Raw genomic sequence first — 26,638 nt, forward strand, 5'->3', positions numbered from 1 at the left:
TTCTCCCCCCATTTCCAGTTCCGGTTCTGCCCCCTCCAGGCAGCGCGCTGGCCCGGGTAGTGTCCCCCATCGTGTCCGTGGTGGTCGTGGCCCTGGTGGGTGCCACCATCACCTACTTCTAGTCTGGAGGTCGCAGATGCTGCTTCCGGGGCGTGGGCAGGGATGCAGGTGGGAACCGCCCCCTCTCAGGGTTCCCGGATGAGGAGAGGCGCAGGGCGGGGGCCTCACATGATCCCCCCGCGGGTGGCTGCAGCCTGCACCTCCCCTCCCCCCAGGCCCCGCCCCAGTGTGAGGCTGGATTCGAACCCGGGGCCTCCAGCAGCAGGCGGAAGCGGAAGCATAAGAAGGAGCCTGGCGGGGAGGGACGAATAAAATCAACGTAAAGAGCACATGCGCGCTGTCAGGCCTGTCTGCCCCGCCCATCTTTCCATGGCGCATGCACAGGCTCCGCCTCTTTGGAACCACTCCTTGCACATGCGCGGTGCACGAGCCCAGGCAGCGTTTCCCTTCCCCTCTGGCCCCTGCTCAGTGTGGAGACAGGCGCAGGGCGGGACAGGATGGTGATGGACAGCTAGAGTGTCCAGTCAGTCACTTGTGGGCGGGGCTTCGGCTTGACAGGACCTAAGACGGAGTAGGAGGCAGGACCTGGAGGTAAATGACAGCTTGTGTGGCCACCCAATTGCAAGGGGCGTGGCCTGAAGTCGACAGGACACTTGATAATACAAGGGGGCGTGGCCTGAAGGTGACAGACAGGACACATGATTATACAACAAGGGGGCGTGGTCTGAAGATGACAGACAGGACAAATGTCCACACAACAGCCAGGGGGCAGGACCTGGAGGAGACAGACAGCCCCTGTGGCCTTTCAACAGCCAGGAGGCGGGACCTGGAAGTGAGAAAAGCCCCTGTGCCCATACATTCACTAGTGGGCGGGACCTCTGGGTGATGGGCACCCACAGCGTCCATAGAGCTAGCCACGAAGAGGCATGGCTTCACACATATCAACTCTCCAGCTATTGGCTTGGCAGGGGGCAGGGCCCAGGGATGATGGACAGCACACCCTGCCTTTCAATATCACCCAAGGAAGAGGCGGGACTGGACCCCCAGCTTCCCTGGGTGGGGCCAAAGTATGGAGAGACAGGCGTGTCAGCCAATCAGAGCAGGGGTCGTGGCTGGAGGAGTCCCCGGGGAAGCCAATGGGTCCCTCCCTCCAGAGAAGACCCGGATGTCGTGCAGGTGCAATGCATCCTAGGCCTAGGGAGACACAGACCTCCGACCTCGACTTATCCTACCGCAATAAGGAGCTATAGGCCCATCTGGGTCAATCCCTGGAGAGGTCATTGGGGACCCCTGGGACAGGCACAGAAGGGGAAGAGGTCGCAGGCCTGGTCATCCACCCATCCATCAACCCAACCACCCCCCCCTCCCTTAGAGTGGTCCAACATCCGGGTACCCCACATCTCCAATCCTGCTGGGCCAATCTGAATCCAAGTTCAGGTAGTTAGGGTCGGGACTGTAGTGTGAGGTCCAATCAGCAGCGAGTTGGATTTGGGAGGGGAGGCTAAGGGGCGTGTCTTACAGCTGGACCAATGACAAGTGAATTAGGAAAGTGAGGACGGGGCTTTCATGGAATAGGCCAATCAGTTGTGAATCTAGGTGGTGGGACGTCCTGGAGGAGGGTGAGACCAAGCCTGTATCCTAGCAACCCACCGGAAATGGTCTGAAATGGAAGGCGGGACTAGTCCAATACCCTAGCAACCACCGGAAATGGCCTGAAATGGAAGGCGGGACTAGTCCAATACCCTAGCAACCACCAGAAATGACCTGAAATGGAAGGTGGGACCAGCCCTGTATTCTAGCAACGACTGGAAATGGTCTGAAATGGAAGGCGGGACCAGTCCTATACCCTAGCAATGACCAGAAGTGGCCTGAAATGGAAAGTAGGCCTAGTCCTATACCTTAGCAATGACCAGAAATGACCTGAAATGGAAGGTGGGACTAGTCTTATACCCTAGCAATGACCGGAAGTGGCCTGAAATGGAAGGCGGGACCAGTCCTATACCCTATGAACGACCTGAAGTGGCCTGAAATGGAAGGTGGGAGTAGTCCTATACCCTAGCAATGACCGGAAATGACCTGAAATGGAAGGTGGGACTAGTCCTATACCCTAGCAACGACCAGAAGTGGCCTGAAATGGAAGGTGGGACCAGTCCTATACACTAGCAACGACCAGAAATGTCCTCAAATGGAAGGCGGGACCAGCTCTGTATCCTAGCATCAACCAGAAATGACCTGAAATGGAAGGCAGGACCAGTGCCCGGCCTCTGACCCCCGTGACCCCTAACTCTGCCATGTGGTGTGGTGCTCACGAGGTTTTATTGTGTGAGAAGTTAGAGGACATAGGCCCGGATGTGACAGGGCCCCGGATGGGAGGCTGGGGAAAGGCCCCGGATGGGAGGCCCAAGGTGGAGGTCCAGGAGGAGAGGCTCAGGATGTGAGAGTCCCCGGATGTGGGAATCCCTGGGTCTGAGAATCCCCAGATGTAAGACTCTCTGAATGTGAAAATCCCCAGATGTGGGAATCCCCGGATGTAAGACTTCCCCAGATGTGAGAATCCCCGCATGTGAGAGTCTCTGGATGTAAAAATTCCTGGATGTGACAATCCCCGGATGTAGGAATCTCTAGATGTGGGAATCCCCGGATGTAAGAATCTCCGGCTGTGGGAATACCCAGACGTGAGAATCCCTGGATGCGAGAATCCCCAGATGTGAGAATCCCCGGATGTGAGAATCCCCGGATGTGAGAGTCTCTGGATGTAAGATTTCCCCAGATGTGCGAATTCCCTGGTCTGAGAATCCCCGGATGTAGGAATGCCTGGATATGAGAATCTCCAGATGTGGCAATCTCTGGATGTGAGAATTTCCAGATGTGAGAATCCCCGGATGTGAGAATCTCTGGATGTGAGAGTCTGTATGTAGGAATCCCCGGATGTGAGAGTCTCTGGATGTGAGAATCCCCGGATGTAAAAGTCTCCGGGTGTGAGAATCTCTGGTTGTGAGAATCCCCGGGTGTAAAAGTCCCCGGATGTGGGATTTCCCGGATGTGTGAATTCATCCCCGGGAATCCCCAGATGTGTCACCAGAAGTGAGAATCCCCGGATGTGAGAATCCCTGGATGTAGGAATCCCCGGATGTGAGAGTCTGTATGTGGGAATCCCCAGATGTGGGAATCTCTGTATTTGAGTATACCCGCATGTGAGTCCCCGGATGTGAGAGGCGCAGGCCAGGATCTGCCGTAGCCCCGGGCAGTTGGGGGTTGGGGGTCGGGTCAGGGTCAGAGGTCGGGGATCAGGCGGTCGCAGGCGCAGAGCAGTCCGGGCGCGCAGCAGGGCTGCAGGTGCGGGCTCCAGGTGTTGTGTGCAGGGGCGAGGGGCGGGGCCGCGCGGGGGCGGCGCGTGCGCAGCATCCGGGCCTCCGCGGCCTCCACGCGCCTGCGTGTCGCCATCGGGCCCCCGCAGCGGGCGGGTCTCCCCTGGGTCCGCAGTCAGGTCAAAGAGCAGTGGCCGCAGGTGGCGGGTCATGCGCCACCCAGAGCAGGCGCAGGCAGGGAAACCGAGGCAGGCGCCCGAGCCCGGCGGGTCGAAGCGCGGAGTGGCGAAGTGCAGCTTCCACACCGTGCGGCCTGCGGTGGGTGGGGGGAAAGGAGTAACATCCTGGGCCTCACATCCGGGGATTCCCATCCGGGAATTCACATCCAGGACATCACATCGGGGGATTCACATCAGGGCATTCACACGCAAGACCTTACATTCGGGGATTCCCATCCAGGACCTCACATCTGGGTATTCACATCCGGGGATTCCCATCTAGGACCTCACATCCAGGGAATCACATCCAGGACCTCACATCCGGGGATTCACATGCGGTACTTCACATCCGGGGATTCACATGCGGGACCTCACATCTGGGACCTCACATCCAGGGATTCCCATCTGGGACCTCACATCCAGGGCCTCACATCTGGGGATTCCCATCTGAGGCCTCACATCCGGGGCCTCACATCCAGGGATTCTCATCCAGTACCTCACATCTGGAGCCTCACATCCAGGAATTCCCATCAGGGACTTCACATCCGGGACCTTACATCAGGGGATTCCCATCTCATGCCTTCCATCCAGGTCCTCACATCCCGGGATTCCCACATCCGGGGATTCCCACATCCACCCCCAGGCCTTGCATCCGGGTCTCTGCGTGCATGCATGCAGCTCCCTCTCCCACCCCGGGGCCCGGCGGAGGTCGAGGCACTCACTTGGGCGGTCGAACCAGCGCACGGCATGCAGCCGGGCCTCGCAGTAGTGCAGCAGGAAGTCGTGGCCTGCGGCCTGCGCCATCCCCAGCAGCGCGGGCATCAGGTCCCGGCCGTCCACCTCCCTGCAGGACCCGGATGTGTAGGCTTCTGAGCACTCAGAGACCCAGATGTCCAGGCCAGAGCCCCCAGAGACCCAGATGTGCAGGCCAGAGATCCCAGAGACCTGGATGTCAAGGCTTGAGCATTTAGAGACCCAGATCTGCAGGCTTCTGAGCCCTCAGAGACCTGGATGTTCAGGCTTCTGAGGCCTTCAAGACCCGGATGTCCAGGCTCCTGAACACTCAGAGACCCAGATGTGCAGGCTTCAGAGTGCTCAGAGGCCCGGATGTGCAGGCCAGAGATCCCAGAGACCCAGATGTCCAGGTTTCTGAGCCCCCAGAGACCCGGATGTGCAGGTCTAAGACCCAGGCCTCTGGTCTTATAGACCTGGATGTGCAGGCCTGAGGCCTCAGAGACCCGGATATCCAAGCTTCTGAGCGCTCAGAGACCCGGATGTCCATGCTTCTGAGCCCTCAGAGACCCAGATGTGCAGTCCTGAGCCCTCAGAGACCCGGATGTCCAGGCCTGAGACCTGGACCTAGGTACTCAGAGACCTGGATGTGCAGCCCTGATGCCTTAGAGATGCGGATATGAAGGCCTGAGTCCTCAGAGACCCAGATGTCCAGGCTTCTGAGTGCTCAGAGGCCCGGATTTGCAGGCCTGAGCCCTTAGTTACCCAGATGTAAAGGCTTCTGAGCCCCCAGAGACCCGGATGTCAAGGCCTGAGCCCCGGGTTCTGGGTCTCAGGGACCCGGATGTGCAGGCTCCTGAGCCCCCAGACACCCGGATGTGCAGGTCTGAGCCCTCAGAGACCCAGATGTGCAGGCTTCTGAGCCCCCAGAGACCCGAATGAGCAGGCCTCAGCCTCCCCCCTTGGGATCCCCGAGGCCCCGGATGACCCCCCTTCCCCCCCACCCCGTGGGGACCCAGGCCAGCGAACTCGTACCTGTCCGCCGGAACCCAGCCCCCGGCCAGGCGCACCACAGTGGGGAACAGGTCCATGAGGCTGGTGGGCTCAGGCACCAGGCGCCCTGCGGGCAGCATCCCGGTCCAGCGCGCCAGCCCAGGGACCCGGATGCCGCCCTCCCAGCCCCCCATGCCTTTGCCACCTGCAAGGGGAGGGGCGAAGGGCAAAGGTCAAGGGGCGGGGGCGGGCCGCGTGGGAGGCCCCGCCCGCCCTGCCTCAGTTTCCCCCTCGCCTCGGTGCACGCCGTTGGAACCCCCGAGGCGGGTGCCCCCAGCCCGGGCCTCCAGCGAGGCACCGTGGTCCGACGTGAAGTAGACAAGGGTGCGGCGCCCTAGCCCCGCGCCGTCCAGCGCCGCCAGCAGTTGCCCTGTGGGGGGGGAAATGGGTCCGTGCCTCAGTTTACTCCCAGCGTCCACTGTGCCTCGTTTTACCTCCAACATGCACCGTGCCTCAGTTTACCCAACAGGCACCGTGCCTCAGTTTACCCCCAACACTCACTGGGCCTCAGTTTACTCCCAACATGCACCGTGCCTCAGTTTACCCCCAATATGCACTGTGCCTCAGTTTACCCAAATGCACTTTGCCTCAGTTTACCCAAGTGCACCGTGCCTAAGTTTACCCAAATGCACCGTGCCTCAGTTTACCCCGACCCGCTGACCCCGTCCCCGTGCCTCAGTTTACCCCCATCCCGGTGCCTCAGTTTACTCAACCCACTCACCTCGTCCCCGTGCCTCAGTTTACCCAACATGCACCATGCCTCAGTTTACCCCAAAACCCAGTGACTCAGTTTACCCAACATGCACCGTGCCTCAGCTTACCCCTATACGCGGGCCTCAGTTTACCCACATCCACAGTACCTCAGTTTACCCAAATGCACCGTGCATGAGTTCACCCTGAACATGCACCATGCTTCAGTTTACCCAACATGCACCGTGCCTCAGTTTACCCAAGTGCACTGTGCCTCAGTTTACCCCCAACATGCCCAGTGACTCAGTTTACCCAAGTGCACCGTGCCTCAGTTTACCCCAACCCATTGACCCCACTCCCATGCCTGTTTCCCCCATCCCGCTCACCCCATCTCCGTGCCTCAGTTTCCCCCAACTAACTCACCCCACCCCCGTGCCTCAGTTTCCCCATCCTGCTCACCCCACCCCCATGCCTCAGTTTCCCTCATCCCAAGCACCGTGCCTCAGTTCCCTCCCTCCCCGCACTCACCCACCATCCAGTCGAGCTCCTCCACGTTGTCGCCGTAGGCGCCGTGCGCGCTGCGGCCCCGGAAGGCGGGTGAGGTGACCAGCGGGACGTGGACGTGGAGGAAGGAGACGAGGAGGAGGAAGGGGCGGGCCTGGTGCCTGCGGACCCACGTCAGAACCCGCCCCCATCATCAATAACCTCACCGATAACCGACCTGATCAGGTATTGCCAATAATCGATCAGATGATTGATAATCGATCCTGATCTGATCAGATAATACCAATAATCGATCGTGATGTGATCAATAATACCAATAATCAATAGTGATCTGATCGAAAATACCAATAATCGATCGTGATCTGATCAGTTATTACCAATAATCCAACAGATCTGATCAGTTATTACCAATAATCAAACATCATCTGATCGATATGACCAATAATAGAACATGAGCTGATCAGATATTACTAATAATCGAACAGGATCTGATCAATAATACCAATATTCGATCGTGGTGTGATCGATAATACCAATAATCGAACATCATCTGATCGATAATACCAATAATCGAACATGAGCTGATCAGTTATTACCAATAATCGATCATGATCTGATCAATACTACCAAAAATCGATCGTGGTCTGATCTGAAGTCTACCAGATGTCTCTACAGATCTACTAGATGGAACATCCAGGGACCTGAGGTCTACCAGATGTCTATAGAGATCTACTGGATGTAACATCCTGGGATTTGAGGTCTACCAGATGTCTCTGCAGATCTACTGATGGAACATCCGGGAACCTGAGGTCTACCAGATGTATATAGAGATATACTAGATGTAACATTCAGGGACTTGAGGTCTACCAGATGTCTATAGAGATCCATTGATGGAACATGCGGGGATTTGAGGTTGACAGTTGACTATAGAGATCTACTGGATATACATCTGGGCACCTGAGGTCTACCAGTTGACTATAGAGATCTAGTAGATGTACATCCGGGGATCTGAGGTCTACCAGATGTCTATAGAGATATATTGATGGAACATCCGGGGATTTGAGATTGACCGGTTGACTATACAGATCTACTGGATGTATATCCGGGGATCTGAGGTCTACCAGATGCCTATAGAGATCTCCTAGTGGAACATTCGGGGATTTGAGGTTGACAGTTGACTATAGAGATCTACTGGATGTACATCTGGGGATCTAAGGTCTACCCGTTTACTATAGAGATCTAGTAGATGGCATCTGTCCCCCTCCCCGACCCCAGGCTGACCTGTGGATGAAGGCCTCAGCCTCCCGCAAGAAGAGCCCCGCGCTGGCCTCGAACCTCAGAGGCTGCTGGACGACCTGGTGATCCCTCATCAGGAAGCAGTCGGCGTGGACGATGAAGACACCTAAGAGGCGGGAGGTGCAGGCCAGGAGCAAGGCCCCACATCCGGGGCCCAGTACCCAGGGCACCCAGCGCAGGCCCAGCAGGCCCGTGAGCTTCCCAGCGGCCAGGCAGAGCAGGGAAAGCAGCAGCAGCTGCGCCCCCAGGTCCAGGGGCCCTTGCAGACGCGCTCGCTTCTCCGAGGGCTCCACTTGTAGGCAGTCCCCCATCAGGGTGAAGGGGACCCCGAAGAAGGAGTCGAACCCGTGGTTCAAGGGGTGGTGGCAGTGGTCAGTGGGGGACTCACAGTTGAGGCCCAGGTGCCATTTGCCTTGAGGGGAAGAGATGGATGGATGAGTGAATGGATGGGTGGATGGGTCGATGGATGGGTGGATGGGTGGATGGATGGGTGGATGGATGGGTGGGTGGATGGATGGGTGGATGGATGGATGGATGGATGGGTGGATGGATGGATGGATGGATGGATGGATGGGTGGGTGGGTGGGTGGATGGATGGATGGATGAATAGGGGAATGGGTGGATGGATGGATGGGTGGATGGATGGATGCACAGTGGATGGATGGATGGGTGGATGGGTGGATGGATGGATGGATGGATGGGTGGGTGGATGGATGGATGGATGAATGGAAGGGTGGATGGATGGGTGGGTGGGTGTATGTATGTATGTATGGATGGATGGATGGGTGGATGGATGAATGGATGGGTGGATGGGTGGGTGGATGGATGAATAGGTGGATGGGTGGATGGATGGAAGGATGAGTGGATGGATGGATGGATGGATGGGTGGATGGGTGGATGGATGGATGGATGGATGGGTGGATGGATGGATGGATGGGTGGATGGATGGGGGATGGGTGGATGGATGGATGGATCCGATTTCTCTCTTACCTATGAGGCCGGTGGCATATCCCTGCTCCTGCAGGATCTTGGCAAAGGTGATCTCGGAGGTGGGCAGCCCGCCAGACACGGCCGCCCACTGCAGCACGCGCGCCCCGTTGGTGGTCACCATGCCTTCCAAGAGAGAGGAGAAGGACCCTAGGTCAGTGATGATGGCATCCTGAGTCAGGAGGGGGCATCTAGCACCTTCAGGGGGAAGGCCTGCTGTGTCTGGGATAGCCTGGGACCTGCCCACCTGGAAAGGACCCCAGCCCTGGGAGCCCCTGGGGGAAACCAATATGGCGTAACTTCCAGTTTCCTGGCAGTTCAGGGGAGAAGTCCCAGAGTCTCAGGGATTTGAACCTGAGATCCTCAGAGTAGTCCTCTCCTCCCTCTGGTGGACCTCAGTGCCCTAGATGTTGGGCCTCAGTTCCCTGGATGTTGGACCTCAGGTCCCCGGATGTTGGATGTTAGTATCCCGGATGTTGGCCCTCAGATCCCGGATGATGGAGTTCAGTGCCCTGTATGGTGGATATCAGGACCCCAGATGTTGGACTTCAGTTACCCGGATGTTGTAGCTCAGTTCCCTGGATGTTGGATCTTACTACCCCGGATATTGGAGCTCAGGTTCAGGTATGTTGGCCCTCAGATCCTCAGATGTTGGAGCTCAGTTCCCTGGATGTTGGGGCTCAGGTTCCTGGATTTTGGATCTTAGTACCCCAGATGGTGGATGTAAGGTCCTCGGATGTTGGAGTTCAGTTCCCAGAATGTTAGGCCTCAGATCCCCGGATGTTGGATCTTAGTACAATGGATGTTAGAGATAAGGTTCCCGAATGTTAGAGTTCAGTGCCCCAGATGTTGGTGCTCAGATCCCCAGATGTTGGATCTTAGTAACCCGGATGTTAGAGATGAAGTCCCTGGATGTTAGAGCTCAGTGCCCCGGATGTTGGTGCTCAGTTCCCCGGATGTTGGGCTTTAGATCCCCGGATGTTGGGTTTCAGATCCCCAGATGTTGGGTTTCAGATCCCCAGATGTTGGATATCAGGTCCACGGATGTTGGATCTTAGTACCCCGGATGTTGGCTCTCAGATCCCCGGATGTCCCGACCCCGCCTCCCCCCCAGCTCTCCCTCTGTTCCCCGGATGTCCCCCCCATACCGACCCAGGCACACAGGGTAGCGTCCCGTCAGGAAGGCCGCGCGGCTTGGGCTGCAGACGGACGCTGCCGCCAGGTGCTGGGTCAGCCGCACGCCATCCCGGGCCAGGCCGTCCAGGTGCGGGGTGCTGTGGGGGGAGAGGGAAACTGAGTCACAGCCAAGAACATACGGGGACCTGGGTCTAACATCCGGGATCTAATGCCCAACATCCCAGGAGCTAAACTCCAACATCCGGGGCCCTGAGATCCCACATCCGGGGATCTAAGATCCAACATCCGGGGACCTGAGATCCCACATCCGGGGTACTAAGATCCAACATCTGGGGACCTGAGGTCCAACATCTGGAGACCTGGCATCCAACATCTGGGAACCTGAGGACCAACATCCGGGGATCTAAGATCCAACATCTGGGGCCCTGAGATCCCACATCCAGGGTACTAAGATCTATATCTGTGGACTGGGCTCCTACATCCAGGGATCTAAGGCCCAACATCCGGGGACCTGAGGGCCAACATCCGGGTATCTGATCTCCAACATCCGGGGACCTGATCTTCAACATCCAGGGAACTGAGATCTAACATCCTGGGAATTGAACTCCAACATCCAGGGACCTAACATCCAACATCCAGGGACCTGAGGTCCACTAGATGTCTATACAGTTCTCCTGGTGGAACATCCGGGGAACTGAGCTCAAATATCCGGGGTACTAACATGTAACATCTGGGGACCTGATATCCAACATCCGGGGCAGTAAGATTCAACATCTGGGGACCTGATCTCCAACATCCGGGGACCTGATCTCTAACATCCGAGGACCTGACATCTAACATCCGGGGTACTAACATCTAACATCCGGGAACCTGATTTCCCACATCCGGGGCATTAAGGTCTAACATCCGTGGACCTGTCCTCCAACATCCGGGGCACTAACATCCCACATCCGGGGATCTGATATCCAACATCCGGGGTACTAATATCTAACATCCGGGGACCTGATATCCAACATCCGGGACACTAAGATCTAACATCCAGGCACCTGGGCTCCTACATCCGGAGGAATAAGATCCAACATCCGGAGTCTGAGCTACAACATCTGGTGTCCTAATATCTAACATCCGGGGACCTGAGCTCCACATTCGGGGCACTAACCTCCAACATCTGGGGACCTGAACTCCTACATCCGGAGCACTGAAGTCCAATATCTGGGGACATGATCTCCCACATCCAGGGTACTAAGATTTAACATCCCGGGACCTGATATCCAACATCCGGGGCACTAAGATCCAACATCTGGGGACCTAGTCTCCAACATCCGGGGTACTAACATCCAACATCCGGGGAACTGAAGTCCAACATCCAGGAACCTGATTTCCCACATCGGGGGTATTAAGATTTAACATCCGGGGACCTGATATCCAACATCCGGGGACCTGGTCTCAAATCCGGGGTACTAACATGTAACATCCGGGGACCTGATATCCAACATCCGGGGCACTAAGATCCAACATCCTGGGATCTGATATCCAACATCCACAATACTAACATCCAACATCGGGGAACTGAGTTACTAGATGTCTATACAGTTCTCCTGGTGGAACATCCAGGGATCTGAGCTCCCACATCTGGGTAACTAAGGCCTCACATCCGGGCCTCCACCTCTGCTCACCGCAGGCTGCGGTTCCCGAAGCTGCCCAGGTCGCCTAGGCCCAGGTCGTCGGCCAAGAGCAGCAGGAAGTTGGGGCGCGAGGTGGCGATGCCTGTGCAGGGGCCAGGAGGGAGGAAGAGGAGGAGGAGGAAGGCGAGGGGTGGGGCTGCACAGCCGCTGTGCGACCTGAGGAGGAGAGAGAGGAGGAGGAGGGGTGGATGGGTGGATGGATGGGAGGATGGATGGATGGCTGGATGGATGGATGGGTGAATGGATGGGTGGATGGATGGATAGATGGATGGATGGATGGGTGGGTGGGTGGATGGATGGGTGAATGGATGGGTGGATGGATGGATGGTTGGATGGATGAGTGGATGGATGGATGGGTGGATGGGTGGATGGGTGGGTGGGTGTATGGATGGATGGATGGGTGAATGGATGGGTGGGTGGATGGATGGATGGATGGGTGGGTGGATGGATGGATGGATGGGTGGGTGGATGGATGGATGGATGGATGGATGGATGGATGAATACGTGGATGGGTGGATGGATGGATCGGTGGATGAATAGGGGGATGGATGGATGGGGATATGGATGGATGGATGGATGGGTGGGTGAATGGATGGATGGATGGATGGATGGGTGGGTGGATGGATGTTTGGGTGGATGGGTGGATGGATGGGTGGATGGGTGGATGGATAGGTGGATGGATGGATGGGTGGATGGGAAGAGGGATGGAAGGACGCCCCCTCCCTCCAGGCCCTCTCCTGACCAACATGGCGTCCAGGATCGCGTCCTTCTCATGATGCTCCCCGTTTCCTGGAAGAGAAGGCCAGAAGCAGGAAGTGGGGAAGAGCTGAGGAACATCCGGCCACCCCAGGGCCAGGCTGCTGTTGTCCCCACCAGTACATCAGCCCCTCACCTCGTCTTTCCAGGCCTGTGGCGGGGCCCTGCAGCCCCCACCCCGAGGCATGGTGGGACATGCGGGGGGGCTCCAAAAAGCAATCGAAGCCCCCCCACCCCGGGTCCCCACACCTCTCCCCATGTTCCCCAGAAGACGAACTCACATCCACAGTTCTCTGCCATCAGCGCCTGGGCCTGCTGCTCTCCCTGCCAGCCAGGAAGCTCGCAGGACTCAAATGTCCACGTCACTCCAGCAGCCAGAACTCCACAACCCCCCTCAAAAATAAAAGTCCCCTTGTTCCTTGGAAAGCACCACATCTCCCCCTCCAAAATAAAAGTCCCCTTTGTTCCCTAGAAAGGAACAGGATTGGTGCTGAAGGGGAAGGAGGGGAAGGAAGGAAAAAGCCCGGAGTTGCTGGGCTGGGCGCCAAGAAATTGCCAGACCTGGCAGAGGCAGGAGGAAGGGGAGAAGGGTAACCTCGAGAACTACATGGAGGGCTGCAATAAGAGTCAGGACCGTCAGGGAGCGTGGCCTGTGCCCAGGGGGCATGGTCTGCGCTCAGTAGGGTGTGGCCAGAGCTCAGGAGGGCGTGGCCTGGGCTGGGAATGTAGTGAGGGTCCCAGAAGGGCGTGGCCTGTGCTAGGAGCGGAAATGAGGGCGTGCCCTGTGCTGGGCGGAATTGAGGGTCTCAGGAGGGCGTGGCCTGTGCTCAGGAGGGCGTGGTCTGTGCTGGGGAGGAAATGAAGGTCTCAGGAGGGCGTGGCCTGTGCTGGGATGGAAGTGAGGGACTCAGGAGGGCGTTGCCTGTGCTGGGATGGAAGTGAGGGACTCAGGAGGGCGTGGCCTCTGCTGGAGCTAAACTGAGGGTCTCAGGAGGGAGTGGTCTGCAATGAGGCGGAAGTGAGGGTCTCAGGAGGGTGTGGCCTGCAACGAGGAGGAAGTGAGGGACCTATGTGGGCGTGGCCTGCGCTGGGGCGGAAGTGAGGGTTTCAGGAGGGCGTGGCCTGTGTTGGGAAGGAAGTGAAGGTCTCAGGAGGGCGTGGCCTGTGCTGGGAATGTAGTGAGGGCCCCAGGAGGGTGTGGCCTGTGCTAGGAGCGGAATTGAGAGTGTGGCCTGTGCTGGGCGGAAATGAGGGTCTCAGGAGGTCTTGGCCTGTGCTGGGGCAGAAGTGAGGGTTTCAGGAGGGCGTGGCCTGCGCTGGGGTGGAAGTGAGGAAGAATTCCATCCAGAAGCAGCACGGCTGCTTTATTGCCTCCGAGTCTGGGAAAGGACCCCAACGGCCCAAAGCGCAGCTGGAGCCCGGGGCCAAGGTGTGGAGCTCCCGCTCCGCCCACATCCGGGTTCCACCTCTCACATCTGGGTCTCAACCCCTCACATCCGGGTCCAAACCACTCACATCCAGGTCCAAACCCCTCACATCCGGGTCCTGGCGCCTGCCAGTGGACCTGGAGATAAGTGACATCCTGGTACTCGCCTCCACGTCTGGCTTCCCGGATCTGGAGATCCCTAACATCTGGGTACTCACCACACATCCAGGTTCACGGACCTGGAGGTCCCTAACATCTGGGTACTCACCCCACATCCAGGTTCAGGGACCTGGAGGTCCCTAACATCCGAGTACCCAGCCCACATCCAGGTTGACGGACCTGGAGTCACTAAGATCCGAGTACCCAGCCCACATCCGGGTTCACGGACCTGGAGGTCCCTAACATTTGGGTAGTTCCAATTCCACATGTCGGTCTTGGACCCTCAGTGGATGTGGAGGGACCTGACATCCGGGATCCTCACGTCACATCCGGGTCCTAGACCCTGTCAGTGGAAGGAGAGGAGCGTGACATCCGGGACTCCACATGCCACAGCCAGGCCTGTGTGTGTGATATCCGGGTCCCGCCCAGCACACATCCGGGTCCCTGCCACAGTCCACATCCGGGTTAATGGACGTGGACTTACATAACGTCCGGGTTCCCCATGCAACATCCGGGTCCTGGCCCCACAGTGGACCTGGAGATAGGTGACATCCGGGTCCCCCAGTCCACATCCGGGTCCTGGCCCCTCAGTGGACCTAAGATAAGTGACATCCGGGTCCCTGACGCCACATCCAGGTGAGTGGACATGGAGGAGGGTGACATCCGGGTCCCCCAGTCCACATCCGGGTCCTGGCCCTTCAGTGGACCTGGAGATAAGTGACATCCGGGTTCCCCAGGCCACATCTGGGTCAGTGGACACGAATGAGGGTGACATCCGGGTCCCTCCCAGTCCACATCTGGGTACTGGCCCCTCAGTGGACATGAAGGAAGGTGACATCCGGGTCCCTCCTCGTCCACATCCGGGTCTTGACCCATCAGTGCATCTGGAGGAAAGTGACATCCGGTTCCTCCATGCCACATCCGGGTCAGTGGAAATGGAAGAAAGTGACATCCGGGTCCCTTCTAGTCCACATCCTGGTCCTGGCCGCTCAGTCAGTGGACCTGGAGATAGGTGACATCCAGGTCTTTCCCAGTCCACATCTGGGTCCCTCCCAGTCCACATCCGGTTCCTAGCCTCTCCGTGGCCTCTGGTCGGACCGCAGCTTCTGTACAGCACGCACAGGTTCGGAGCCCCACATCCGGGCATCTTCCGGCTGGGGTGCAGGAGTCTTGCTGGAGCTGGATATCAGGGTCTCACGCGGTTTCCCGGCAACTGAACCCAGCGGCCTAGAGGCAGGAATGAAGCCCCACATCCGGGTCTTCTCGGTCTGTTGCCCGGCAACCAAACGCAGAGGCCTAGACGCTGCGGTGGAGCCCAAAGTCCTGGTATCTTCACTTGGTTGCCCGACAACCGAACGCCGCGGCCTAATGGCAGGAATGAAGGCCCACATCTGGGTCTCCTCAGTCCGTCGCCCTGCCATGGCACCCAGCGGCCTAGTGGCGGGAATGAAGCTGAACATCCTGGTTTCCGGCGTGCGGGGGGCGTGTCTGGGCAGCGCCCCGGGGCGGGCGCAGCAGACGTAGGCGCTGCGGTCGCGCTCGGAGGCGGCGCGCACCTCCAGGCTGCCGTCAGTGCCCAGCGTGAAGCGGCCTCTCCTCTGCGGCCCACGAAGCACCAGCCCGCCGGGCAGGTGCCAGGACACCGGAAGCATGGAGGTGGGGCAGCGCAGCCGGAAGCTGCCGCCCAGCGGCACACGCAGCGCCGCTCCTGACGCCGCCCCAGGGGGCGGAGTCAGCACCTCAGAGGGTGGAGTCGGCGCGTCAGAGGGCGGACTCAGTGCCCAAGATGGCGGGGCAGGCGCGTGATGGGGCGGAGCTGGCACACCAGTGGGTGGAGCCAACGCCTCAGAGGGCGCAGTCAGCGCCCAATATGGCGGGGCAGGCGGGCCAGGGGGCGGAGCTGCCTCAGAGGGCGGAGCCAGTGCACCAGGGGGCAGAGCCAGCGCCCAAGATGGCAGGGCAGGTGTGTGACGGGGCGGAGCTGGCGCGCCAGGGGGCGGAGTCAACGCCTGAGAGGACGGAGCCAAAGCCGCAGGGGGCAGAGCCCGCGCCCACCATGGCCGCAGCCGCACCCACATCCGGGCTTCACCTGCCGGGTTGCGTGCAACACACGCCACGGCGTAGCTGCCACCGCTGTGCAGCGCACGCACATCCGGGATTTCCAACGTCCCGTGCGCATCCACGCTGATCCCTCCCCCAGTGCGACTGCCATACGGGACTGGAAGTACCAGCCCGCCGGGAAGTTCCCACAGCAGGCGGGGCTCGGGGACACCATCCGCCTGGCAGCGCACGCGCAGACGCACCACGGGGGAGACCCGGATGTCGTCGTTCACGTCGTCATGGACGTCAGGCGTGACCCGGATGCGCGGCGCCCGCAGCTGCACGTGTAGGCGCACGGTGGCGCGCCGGCCCCGCCCCGCCATGCACGTGTACGTGCCTGCGTCGGCCCGCCGTGCCCCTCGCAGGCGCAGACGCCCGTCTGGCAGCACCCGGAAGTGGGCGTCCTCTGGGCCGGAAGTGATGGCCACAGACTGCGAGGCCGGCGTCAGCCAGGTCACTGCGCGCGACCCCTGGGTCACGGGGCACGTGAGGGTCACGGGGGCGCCGTAGGGGACGGAGAGCTCGGGGGTTAGCGGGGCGGAAGCGGAAGTGGGAGATGAAGAGGAAGCAGGAAGTGAAGCAGGAAGCAAAGGGGAAGCAGGAAGAGGAACCAGGAAGTGAAGAGGAAGAGGAAACAGGAAATGAAGAGGAAACCGGAAATGAAGAAGGAAGAGACTGAGAGGAAGAGGAAGAAGGAAAGGAAGAGGAAGAAGAAGTTGAATGATGTTGAGAGGAAGAGGAAGAAGAAGGAAGTGATTGAGAGGAAGAGGAAGAAGGAAAGGAAGAGGAAACAGGAAATGAAGAGGAAGAGGAAGAAGGAAGTGACTGAGAGGAAGAGGAAGAACCCACCCCAGGCCCCGTCCCCCCACCCGTGGTCACACATCCGAGGTCTAATGCAGGCCCCAGGTCCCAGATCCCCACACTCCCATCAGGCCTCGCGACCTGAATATCCGGGTCTCTCAGGACACCGGATGGGACGTGGAGGCGGTGGTGGGCAGTGCAGTCCTCCCTGGGGTCGGCGTCCTGGGTCACGGGGGTCACGGGAAGCCCGGGTTGCAGATAGGAGGTGCCTGGCCCAGCTGCCAACTCCACGCGCAGCCGTGCATGTGCGTCACCCACGGCGTTGCGCGCCACGCACACGTACTCCCCCGCGTCGCGTGACGTCACCGGACGCACGGAGAGCGTGCCATTGGGAAAGGCGCGGACCCGGATGTCAGAGCTGGGGAGGGGAGAGGGAGGGAAGGAAGGAAGGAAGGAAGGAAGGAAGGAAGGAAGGAAGGAAAGAAGGAAGGAAGGAAGGTGGGAAGGGTGAAGGAAGGATTGGAGGGAAGGAAGGAGAGAATGTAGGGAAGGAAGGATTGGAGGGAAGGATTGGAGGGTAGGAAGGATGGAAGGATCGGAGGGAAGGAAGGAAAGATTGGACGGAAGGAAAGATGGAAGGATTGGAGGGAAGGAAGGATGGAAGGATTGGAGGGAAGGAAGGAAGGATTGGAGGGAAGGAAGGATAGAAGGATTGGTGGGAAGGAAGGAGGAATGTAGGGAAGGGAGGTTGGAAGGAAGGAGGGAATGTAGGGAAGGAAGGATGGAAGGAAGGAAGGATTGGAGGGAAGGAAGGAAGGATCGGAGGGAAGGAAGCAAGAAGGGAAGGAGGGAAGGAAGGAAGGAAGAAGGGAAGGAAGAAAGGAGGGAGGGAAGGAAGGAAGGAGGGAAGGAAGGAGGGAAGGAGGGAAGGAAGGAGGGAAGAAAGTAATAGGAGGAAAGACCATAAGGGAAGACAAATTTGAAGCCAATGTTAGTTATTCGCACATGTGACATATGCATCCAATACTCATCTTGTATCGATCCCTGATCGATCATCTATCAATGATCGATCACTAGGGTTCTACCTTGCGATCTGGCAAGCCAGGACCTATTGAAAGATTAAAAATTGACCATTACCATTACTAACTTGCTAACTGCTGATTCTGCTTCTATAAACTTGCTTACGCTGGCACTGACCCTTCCCTTCCCAAAAATGAGTTAACAAGTTTCAGGGACCAGATGCCGGCCCCAGGACAAGGTCAGTGGTAGTAGATAAAGAACAGACAGTACGTGTTCCTCAGTTCCCATTTAGAAATTCCCCAGACAGGACCTTGAGATAACGACCACCTGGCAAGACCACAAGCTAAGCCAAATGTCAACCAATCATAGGCCTGTAACCATGTAAACCCCCCCTTAAACCAACCATGGGCCAGTCATTTTACAAAGAGTGTTACAAAATTTCTCGCGTGGCAAAGTGATTGTTGGTGTATATGGTGACCTTTAAATGGACCAATCATGGGATGCTTTGTGTTATGCGTTAATCTTGTGGTTTTTGCCTTTAAAAAGGGCTTGTAACCGCTGCTCGGGGCTTCCTGTGTGCTCGGGACAGAGAGTCCGTTTGCGCAAACGTCAAATAAACTCCTCATGCTTATTGCATCTCCCGGCCTGGAGTCTGAGTTTTCTGGGGTGCCCTCCTGTTGACGAAAGTATCCTAGGGGACTAGGGTCTTTCACTATCAATTACCTATTCACTGCTAATGAATCTACCATCCCCACCTCATCTCTATCAATATTTAATCGATAATCGATTTGTTATCTATGGCCTACTGTGTCTATGTCATCTGTCTAATCCATCCTCTATCAATTAACTATCTATCAAGGGGTATCATCTTTATCCCAACTATGGGTGGATAGATGGATGGGTGGATGGATGAGTGGATGGATGGGTGGATGGATGGATGGGTGGATGGATGGGTAGATGGATGGGTGGATGGATGGGTAGATGGATGGGTGGATGGATGGGTAGATGGATGGAAGGATGGGTGGATGGGTGGGTGGGTGGATGGATGGGTGGATGGGTGGATGGATGGAAGGGTGGATGGGTGGGTGGATGGATGGGTAGATGGATGAATGGATGGATGGGTGGATGGATGGATGGGTGAGTGGATGGGTGGATCGATGGGTGGATCGATGGGTGGATGGATGAGTGGATGGATGGATGTGTGGATGGGTAGATGCACGGGTGGATGGATGGATGCCCCCAGCTTCCCACACTCACCTGCTCCCAGCATCCACCAGGCGCCCATCTGGCAGCCTCCAGAACACGCGTGGGGCGGGGTCCCCGCGCGCGTGGCAGTGCAGCGTGAGGTCAGCGCCGTGGGGCACGCGCGTGGCGAGCGGGCCTCGGGGTCGGACGCTGGGGGGGAGACGCGGGTGCGCGGGCGTGACTTCGACGTGCACGGTGCGTTTTGCGCTGCTTAGCGCGTTGGCGGCTACGCACTCGTACTCACCAGCATGGCGCGGGGCCTGCAGGCGGCGCAGCACCAGCGTGCCATTGGGGAGGACGTAGATGTCGCTGAGTCGAGGGTGCGTGTGCACATGCACCGGTCTCCGTAGGTCCCGTCAGGTAGACGCCAGTGTTGGGCCGCAGGGGGCCAGGCCTGGGCTGTGCAGGGCAGGTGCAGGGTGAGGCCTGCATGGGCCGACACGAACTCCGTGGGTGCCTCGCGCAGCACGGGGGGAGCGGGGGAAGCGTGCATGACATTTCCACGTGTGTCAGAGCCACGCATGCTCACTTCATGTGTATCAGGTGAGTGTGGAAGGGATGTGATCGTGTCCCTTTCACGAGTGATATTTCCACATGTGACCATTGTGTGAGTGTCAGATTCATGCGTGACATTTACATGCATGACAGATCCATGCATGTGCGGTCCAAGAGTATCAGGGCCATGCAGAAGGGACCTGATCGCGTCCATTCCATGCGTGACATTTTCACACGTGACATTTTCACGCGTGTCAGGTCTATGAATAATGGACCTGATCGTGTCCGTTCCACGCCTGTCATATCCAAGCGTGACATTTGCACGCATGTCTGATCCATGTATGTGCATTCTAAGAGTGTCAGGTCCACGCAGAAGGGGTCTGATCGTGTCCCTTTCACGTGTGACATTTCCACGTGTGACCATCATCTGAGAGTCAGGTCCACGCGTGACATTTCCACTGGGGTTAGGCCTATGAATAACGGACATGATTGTGTCCCTTTCACACGTGACATTTACACGTGTGACATTTCCACGTGTGACATTTCCACGCATGTCAGATGCAGTTATGTGCATTTCACGCGTGTCCAGTGAGTGTGGAAGGCATCTGATCGTGTCCGTGTCATGTGTGACATTTTCACACGTGATCATCAAGTCAGTGGCAGGCCTACGCGTGTCCAGTTTGCTCCTGTGAGGTCCACGCCTGTCCTTTCCACGCATGACCATCGTGTGAGTTTCAGATCCACGCGTGACATTTCCACGCGTGTCCATCATGCCAGCATCAGATCCACTCGTGTCTATCCCATGTGTGTCCGGCACAGCTGGGGTCAGCTCCACGCCTGGGGATGGACAGACGGACAGAGGGAGGGACAGGGCGTTGGATAAAGGCCCCTGTGCTGGTCGGAGACAGTGCTCTGTCCCTCTGTCTGTCTGTCCATTCGGCTGTCCATCTCTCTGTCCGTCTGTCTATCCATCTGTCAGTATGTCTATGTCTGTCTGTCTGTCCCTCTGTCTGTTCATGTCTACTTGTCCGTCCGTCTGTCCATCTGTCTGTCCATCCGTTTCTCTGTCCCTCTGTCTCTCTGTCCCTCTGTTTGTCCCTCTGTCTCTCTGTCTGTCCATCTGTCTATACATCCAGCAGTCCATCCGTCTATCTGTCCATGTGTCTGTGTCGCTCCATCCACCGATGTATCTGTCTGTCCATTCATCTGTCCATCCATCTACTGTCTGTCTACCTACCTGTGTATCCTTCCTTCCGTCCATCTCTCTCTCTCTCTCTCTCTCTCTCTCTCTCTCTCTCTCTCTCTCTCTCTCTCTCTCTCTCTGTCTATGGCTCTGTTTGTCTATCTGTCCATTGCTCTGTCTGTCTATCTATGATTCTGTGTATTTGTCCACTGGTCCATCCATCTAGCTATCTGTCCATCTGTCATCCACCTGTCTCTCTATCTGTCTGCCTGTCTGTCTGGTGTCTGTCTACCTATCTGTCTATACATCCATCAGTCCGTCCGTCTGTCTACCCACCCACCTGTCCATGTTAGCTCTTTCAATCCATCCATCCATCCACCCGTCTGTCTATCCATCCATCTGTCCATCTGTCTCTGACTGTGTATGCCTCTGTCTGTCTATCTGTCCATTGGTCCATCTATCCATCTGTTCATCTGTCCATCTGTTCATCTCTCTGTCCATTCTTCTGTCTATCTGTCTCTATGGCTCTGTCTATCCCTCCATTGGTCTGTCTGTCTATCTATCTGTCTGTCTGTCTGTCTGTGTACCTATCCATCCATCCAACCATGTATGTTTCTATCTGTCTGTCTGTCTATCCATCCATCTGTCCATGTATCTCTGTCTGTCTGTCTGTCTCTCTATGGCTCTGTCTGTCCATCCTTCCATTGGTCGGTCGGTCTGTCTGTCTCTTTCTATCTATCTGTCCATGTCTCTGGTATATATCTCTCTATGGCTCTGTCTATCCGTCCATCAGTCTATCTGTTTATCCATCCATCAGTCCATGTATCTCTCTGTCTGTCTCTCTATGGCTCTGTCTATCTGTCCATTGGTTTATCTGTCTGTCTACCTATCTGTCCATCTGTCCTTCTATCTGTCTGTCCGTCCATCTGTCCACCTGTCTCTGTATCCATCCGTCTGTCTGGTGTCTGTCTACCTATCTGTCTATACATCCATCAGTCTGTCTGTCTGTCTACCCATCTATCTGTCCATCTATCTCTTTGTCTATGGCTCTGTCTATCTGTCCATTGGTCTATCTATCCATCCAGCTGTCTGTCTGTCTACCTATCTATCCATCCATCCAACCATGTATGTTTCCATGTCTGTCTGTCTCCACATCCATCTGTCCCTGTATCTCTCTGTCTATCTGTCTATGGCTCTGTCTATCCGTCCATTTGTTTATCTATTTATCTATCAGTCTATCTGTCTGTCTATCTGTCCATCTGTCTGTCTACTGTCTGTCTACCTGTCTATCCGTCCTTCTGTCCATCTGTCTGTCTCTCTATGGCTCTGTCTATCCGTCCATTCATCCGTCTATCCACCTATCTGTCTGTCTGTCTGTCTGTCTATCCATCCGTCCCTCTATCTGTCTGCTCTATGTCTGTCTGCCTGTCTGTCCGTGCGTGTGTGTTTGTCTCCCCAGACATCCTGTGCCCCACAAGGCCAGGAACACAGACAACAGACAGACAGAGTAAAGGACTTCGCCCCTCCCCTCCCCATGCCCTCTGCCCTCCCAGTGACCCCTGACCTCCCTGTGACCTCTCCATGACCTCTGACTACTCTGTGACCTCTTACCTCCTGTGACTCCTGGCTTCCCCATGACCTCTGACCTCCCAGTGACCCTCCCGAGACCTCCCCGTGACCTCTCCATGACCCCTGAGTTCCCCATGACCTTTGACCTCCCATCCACTTCTCACCTGCCCATGGCCTCTCACCTCCCCGTGACCTCTCCATGACCTCTGACCTCTCTGCAACCACTGACCCGACTGTGACCCCTGATTTCCCTGTGACCTTTGACCCCCATGACCCTAACCTCCCCGTGACCTCTGACCGTCTTGTATCCTCCCTGTGACCTCTAACCTCCACCTCCTATCTGGCTCCCCTCAGTCCCCCGCCCCCACGCCAAGAGCCTGCAGGAAACAGATGGGTAAACTGAGGCTCACCCGTGTCCAGCTCGTTCCAGGCCCCACGGGGCAGGGTCACGGCGGGCGGGGCCGGGGATCGTGGGTCAAAGGTCCCGGGGTCACCGTCGGGGGAAGCCACAGGACGGGAAGGGAGGGCATCCGGGGCACGGCCGTGCAGGGTCGTGACCACGGGGTCACGGGGGTTCGCCGTGGGGCCCGGCCAGGCGCGGTGGGCTTTGTGCTGTTGCCCCCACCTGTGGCCGCCGCCAAACCTCCTGGAGGCCGGAAGTAAGGAGGCCGGAAGTGAGGAGGACGGAAGTGCAGAGGTCGGAGCAGCGGATGCTCCAGGGGTGGAGGCCGGAAGTGGGGATGTCCGTGTTGAAACCGGAAGTAGAGAGGTCCGTGGGGAGACTGAAAGTGTGGAAGTCAGAAGTGGGGATCTCCGAGTGGTAACCGGAAGTCAGGTGGTCCGACTGGAGACCGGAAGTGGGGAGGTCCGTGGGGAAACCGGAGGTGTGGAAGCCGGAAGTGGGGATCTCTCCGTCGAAAACGGAAGTGGGTAGGCCGAAGTAGTTGAGGCCGTAAGTGGGGATTTCCGAGTGGAAACCGGAAGTGGGGAAACAGGAAGTGGGGTGGTCCGAATGGAGACCGGAAGTGGGGATCTCCGCGTGGAGACCGGAAGTGTAGATCTGCGAGTGGAGCCCAGAAGTGGGGATGTTCGAGACAAAACCGGAAATGTGGAAGCCGGAAGTGGGGTGGTCCGAGTGGAGACCGGAAGTAGGAATTTTCGAGTGGAAACTGGAAGTGTGGAAGCAGGAAGTGCGGGGGTCCGAGTGGAGACTGGAAGTGGGGAGGTCCGCGGGGAGAGCGGAAGTGGGTAGGCGGAAGTAGTGAAGACAGGAAGTGGTGATGTTCGAGTGGAAACTGGCAGTGTGGAGACCAGAAGTGGGGTGGTCTGAGTGGAGACCGGAAGTGGTGAGGTCTGAGTGGAGACCGGAAGTGGGTCGGCGGAAGACACGGAGACCGGAAGTGGGGATATTTGCGTCAAAACCGGAAGTGTGGAAAACGGAAGTGTGGACGCCGGAATCAGGGAGGTCTCCGTGGAGACCGGAAGCAGGGTGGGCGGGGCCCAGAAGTCACCCGTGCCGCGGCCGCGCACGCGCGCCAGGATGCGCGCCCAGTGCTCGGGCCGGATGTGCTCGGCAGCCACTGGCGGGCGCGGGCGGCGCGGCAAGGCGGGCTCGAACCCGCGGCCAGCAGGGGCGGCACGCGGGGCGGGAGGGGGAGGCGGAGGCAGCGGACGCCGTTGCTGCCCACGCCCGGGGCCGCCCGCAGGACGCCGACGCCACAGCCGTGCTTCCCCGGTGCCCCGGCCTGAGCTCGGTGCGTCAACAATGATGTCAGCGCGGCGAGACGCCCCCGCGGCCGCTTCCGCAGCGGCGCCCGCCATCTTGGAATCCGCCATTTTTGAATCCGCCATCTTGGCCTCCACCATCTTGGAATCCGACATCTTAATTCCCTCAGTCTTGGATTCCTCCATCTTGGATTCCGCCATGTTGCTTTCCGCGATCTTGTTTCCCTCCATTTTGGATTTCGCCATCTTGGCGTCCACCATCTTTGAATCCGCCATGTTGGTGTCGGCCATGTTGGATTCGGCCATCTTGGTTCCCTCCATCTTGGATTCCTCCATCTTGTTTCTCTCCATGTTTGATTCCGCCATCTTGGTGTCCACCATCTTGGAATCCGCCATCTTAATTCTCTCCATCTTGTTTTCCGCCATCTTGTTGCCTTTCATCTTTGATTCTGCCATCTTGTTTTTGGCCATCTTGCTTTCCGTCATCTTGGATTCTTCCATCTTTGATTCCGCCATCTTGGCTTCCGCCATCTTGTCCCCCGCCGCCCCACCCACGCTGACGTCCGCATCCCAGCGCGCCATCCCCAGCGCGTTGGCGGCCATGTACACATAGCGTCCACTGTGCTGCGGACCCAGCGCGGGCAGCGTCAGTGTCCCGTCCGCCCTGACCCCGACGCCGTCCGTCCCCAGCTCCGTCCCCGCCCAGGCCCAGCGCCCGCCCGGCAGCAGCCAGCCCACGCGCGCCGCCGGCTCCGCCTCCGCTCGGCAGCCCAGCCGCAGCGCGGCGCCCACAGGCAGCGCCAGAGCCGTGGCCGCTGGCGCCCGCGACGCCACCATGAACACGCGCTGCGCCCGGCCTGCCATGGCGGCCTCAAAGCCACCGTAGGCCACAGGGCCCGGGGCTGCAGATGGGACGTAGGCCGCGGGGCTGTGGCTTCAGAGGCATCAAAGGCCGCGGGGCCTGGGGCTGCAGACGGGGCTGCGGGGCCTGTGGCTTCAGAGGTGTCAAAGGCTGCACGGCCTGTGGCTTCAGACACGGTGTAGGCTGCGGGGCCTATGGCTTTCTCCTCTGTGTAGGCCTCAGATCCTATGGCTTTTTCCTCAGTGAAGGCCTCGAATTCTATGGCTTCATTTGCACCATAGGCCTCGGATTCTATGGCTTCATTCACAGCGTAAGCCTCGGACTCTATGGCTTTTTCTTCACCATAGGTCTCAGATTTTGTGGCTTTTTCCTCAGTGTAGGCCTCGGATCTCATGGCTTCATCTGAGCCATAGGCACTGGATCCTTTGGCTTTCTCCTCAGTGTAGGCCTCAGATTCTATGGCTTCATTCACGTCATAGGCCTCAGATTTGATGGCTTTCTCCTCAGCATAGGCCTGGGATCCTGTGGCTTTCTCCTCAGGGTAGGCCTCAGATCTCGTGGCTTTCTCCTCAGTGTAGGCCTTGGATCCTATGGCTTCATTCACACCATAGGCCTCAGATTCCATGGCTTCCTCCTCCATGTAGGCCCCGGACCCCGTGGCTCCGTCCCCGCCGTTGGCCACGTGCCGTGCCTCGGTTTCCCCGCGGCGCCCCACTCGGGCCTCTCAGCGGTACCATCCAGCATCAGCCTGGCGCACCCCGCGGATCTCCAGCGTTGTCCCCCCGTCATGGCCGCCGTCCTCATCGCCCCGCAGGACGGAGCCGTCGGGCCGCGTCCAGGCCACGCGTGGCGTTTCCGAGCCCTGCGCCGCACAGTGCAGCCGCAGAGTCTGCCCCGGGGTCACCACGTGCACATCATCAGGGTCATCACGGGGTTCGAGGGTCACCCAGGGCACGTCCTCCGGGTCCTCGGGGCCATGCACGCACGCCGTCCACGTCAGATGTATGTGTGGCCCGCGCAGCCCGGCCCAGTGCAGCATCAGCTCGGGCTGCAGAAGCCAGGCAGGCCACGCCCACAGCCGGGCCACCATGCCCGGAAGTGACATCCGCGACGATGACGACGCACCAGGGCCGCGAACCAGGCGGTAGGCCTTGCCCACATCCGGGTCATGGACATCCGGGAAACTGGCCTCAGGGTGGGCGTGGCCTCCATCCTGGTCATACCAGGGGCCTACATCCGGGTCTCTGTCCTCAGAGTGGGCGGGGCCCTCATCCGGGTCATTGACATCAGGGTCTCTGTCCTCAGGGTGGGCAGGGCCCTCATCCATGTCACGGACATCCGGGTCTCTAGCCTCAGAGTGGGCGTGGCCTCCATCCTGGTCATACTCGGGGCCTACATCTGGGTCTCTGTCCTCAGGGTGGGCGGGGCCTATGTCCTGATCATACTCATGGCCTACATCCGGGTGTCTGTCCTGCTGGCGGGAGGGCCCTACATCTGGGTCTCGGGCTTGATACATATAGCCTACATCCGGGTATTTGTCCTGCAGATGGGTGTGGCCTACAACCGGGTCTCTGTCCTGAGTGTGGGCAGGGCCTACATCAGGGTCTCTGGCTCCCTGGTGGACGTG

The 26,638-nt window shown here is 58.2% G+C and overlaps 2 protein-coding genes across 13 annotated transcripts; both read right to left on the reverse strand.

The window, feature by feature from the left end:
• Positions 1-2,357: 2,357 nt before the first annotated feature.
• On the reverse strand, positions 2,358-15,487 carry LOC138815158 (arylsulfatase L-like). 12 transcript variants are annotated; one of them, XM_070004421.1, is made up of 11 exons: positions 14,496-15,487; positions 12,413-12,459; positions 11,662-11,826; positions 10,001-10,122; positions 8,852-8,974; positions 7,847-7,967; positions 6,590-6,726; positions 5,607-5,741; positions 5,354-5,516; positions 4,309-4,430; positions 2,358-3,681 (listed from the first exon to the last, which is right to left on the reverse strand). In XM_070004421.1, exons 1-11 carry the CDS (start codon positions 15,156-15,158, stop codon positions 2,366-2,368), a joined length of 3,114 nt encoding a protein of 1,037 aa, XP_069860522.1. In that variant the 5' UTR covers positions 15,159-15,487; the 3' UTR covers positions 2,358-2,365. The 12 variants fall into 12 exon arrangements, with proteins under 12 accessions (XP_069860522.1, XP_069860521.1, XP_069860524.1 ...); XM_070004420.1 differs by having other exon boundaries at positions 7,847-8,273; XM_070004423.1 differs by having other exon boundaries at positions 7,847-8,273; positions 14,241-14,582.
• A 3,788-nt stretch (positions 15,488-19,275) lies between these two features.
• LOC138815153 (ras-associated and pleckstrin homology domains-containing protein 1-like) lies at positions 19,276-25,651 on the reverse strand. Its single transcript, XM_070004418.1, has 4 exons — positions 25,138-25,651; positions 22,835-25,051; positions 19,422-20,509; positions 19,276-19,327 (listed from the first exon to the last, which is right to left on the reverse strand). Exons 1-2 carry the CDS (start codon positions 25,649-25,651, stop codon positions 23,256-23,258), a joined length of 2,310 nt encoding a protein of 769 aa, XP_069860519.1. The 3' UTR covers positions 19,276-19,327; positions 19,422-20,509; positions 22,835-23,255.
• Between the last annotated feature and the right edge of the window lie 987 nt (positions 25,652-26,638).

This window comes from Dipodomys merriami, unplaced genomic scaffold (genome assembly GCF_024711535.1).
Source record: "Dipodomys merriami isolate MVZ:Mamm:240054 unplaced genomic scaffold, mDipMer1.0.p SCAF_628, whole genome shotgun sequence".
NCBI classification, from domain to species: Eukaryota; Metazoa; Chordata; class Mammalia; order Rodentia; family Heteromyidae; genus Dipodomys; species Dipodomys merriami.

Coding starts and splice junctions, on each gene's coding strand:
- LOC138815158 (XM_070004420.1), bottom strand. CDS start 15,158: ATGCCCGGATGTGGGGCTCCGAACCTGTGCGTGCTGTACAGAAGCTGC. Junction 12,460..14,495: donor ATGGGGAACCCGGACGTTAT/GTAAGTCCACGT, acceptor CTTCTCTTCCAG/GAAACGGGGAGCATCATGAG. Junction 8,274..8,851: donor ATATGCCACCGGCCTCATAG/GTAAGAGAGAAA, acceptor CTTCCCCTCAAG/GCAAATGGCACCTGGGCCTC.
- LOC138815153 (XM_070004418.1), bottom strand. CDS start 25,651: ATGGAGGAGGAAGCCATGGAATCTGAGGCCTATGGTGTGAATGAAGCC. Junction 25,052..25,137: donor TGACACCTCTGAAGCCACAG/GCCCCGCAGCCC, acceptor TCCCATCTGCAG/CCCCGGGCCCTGTGGCCTAC.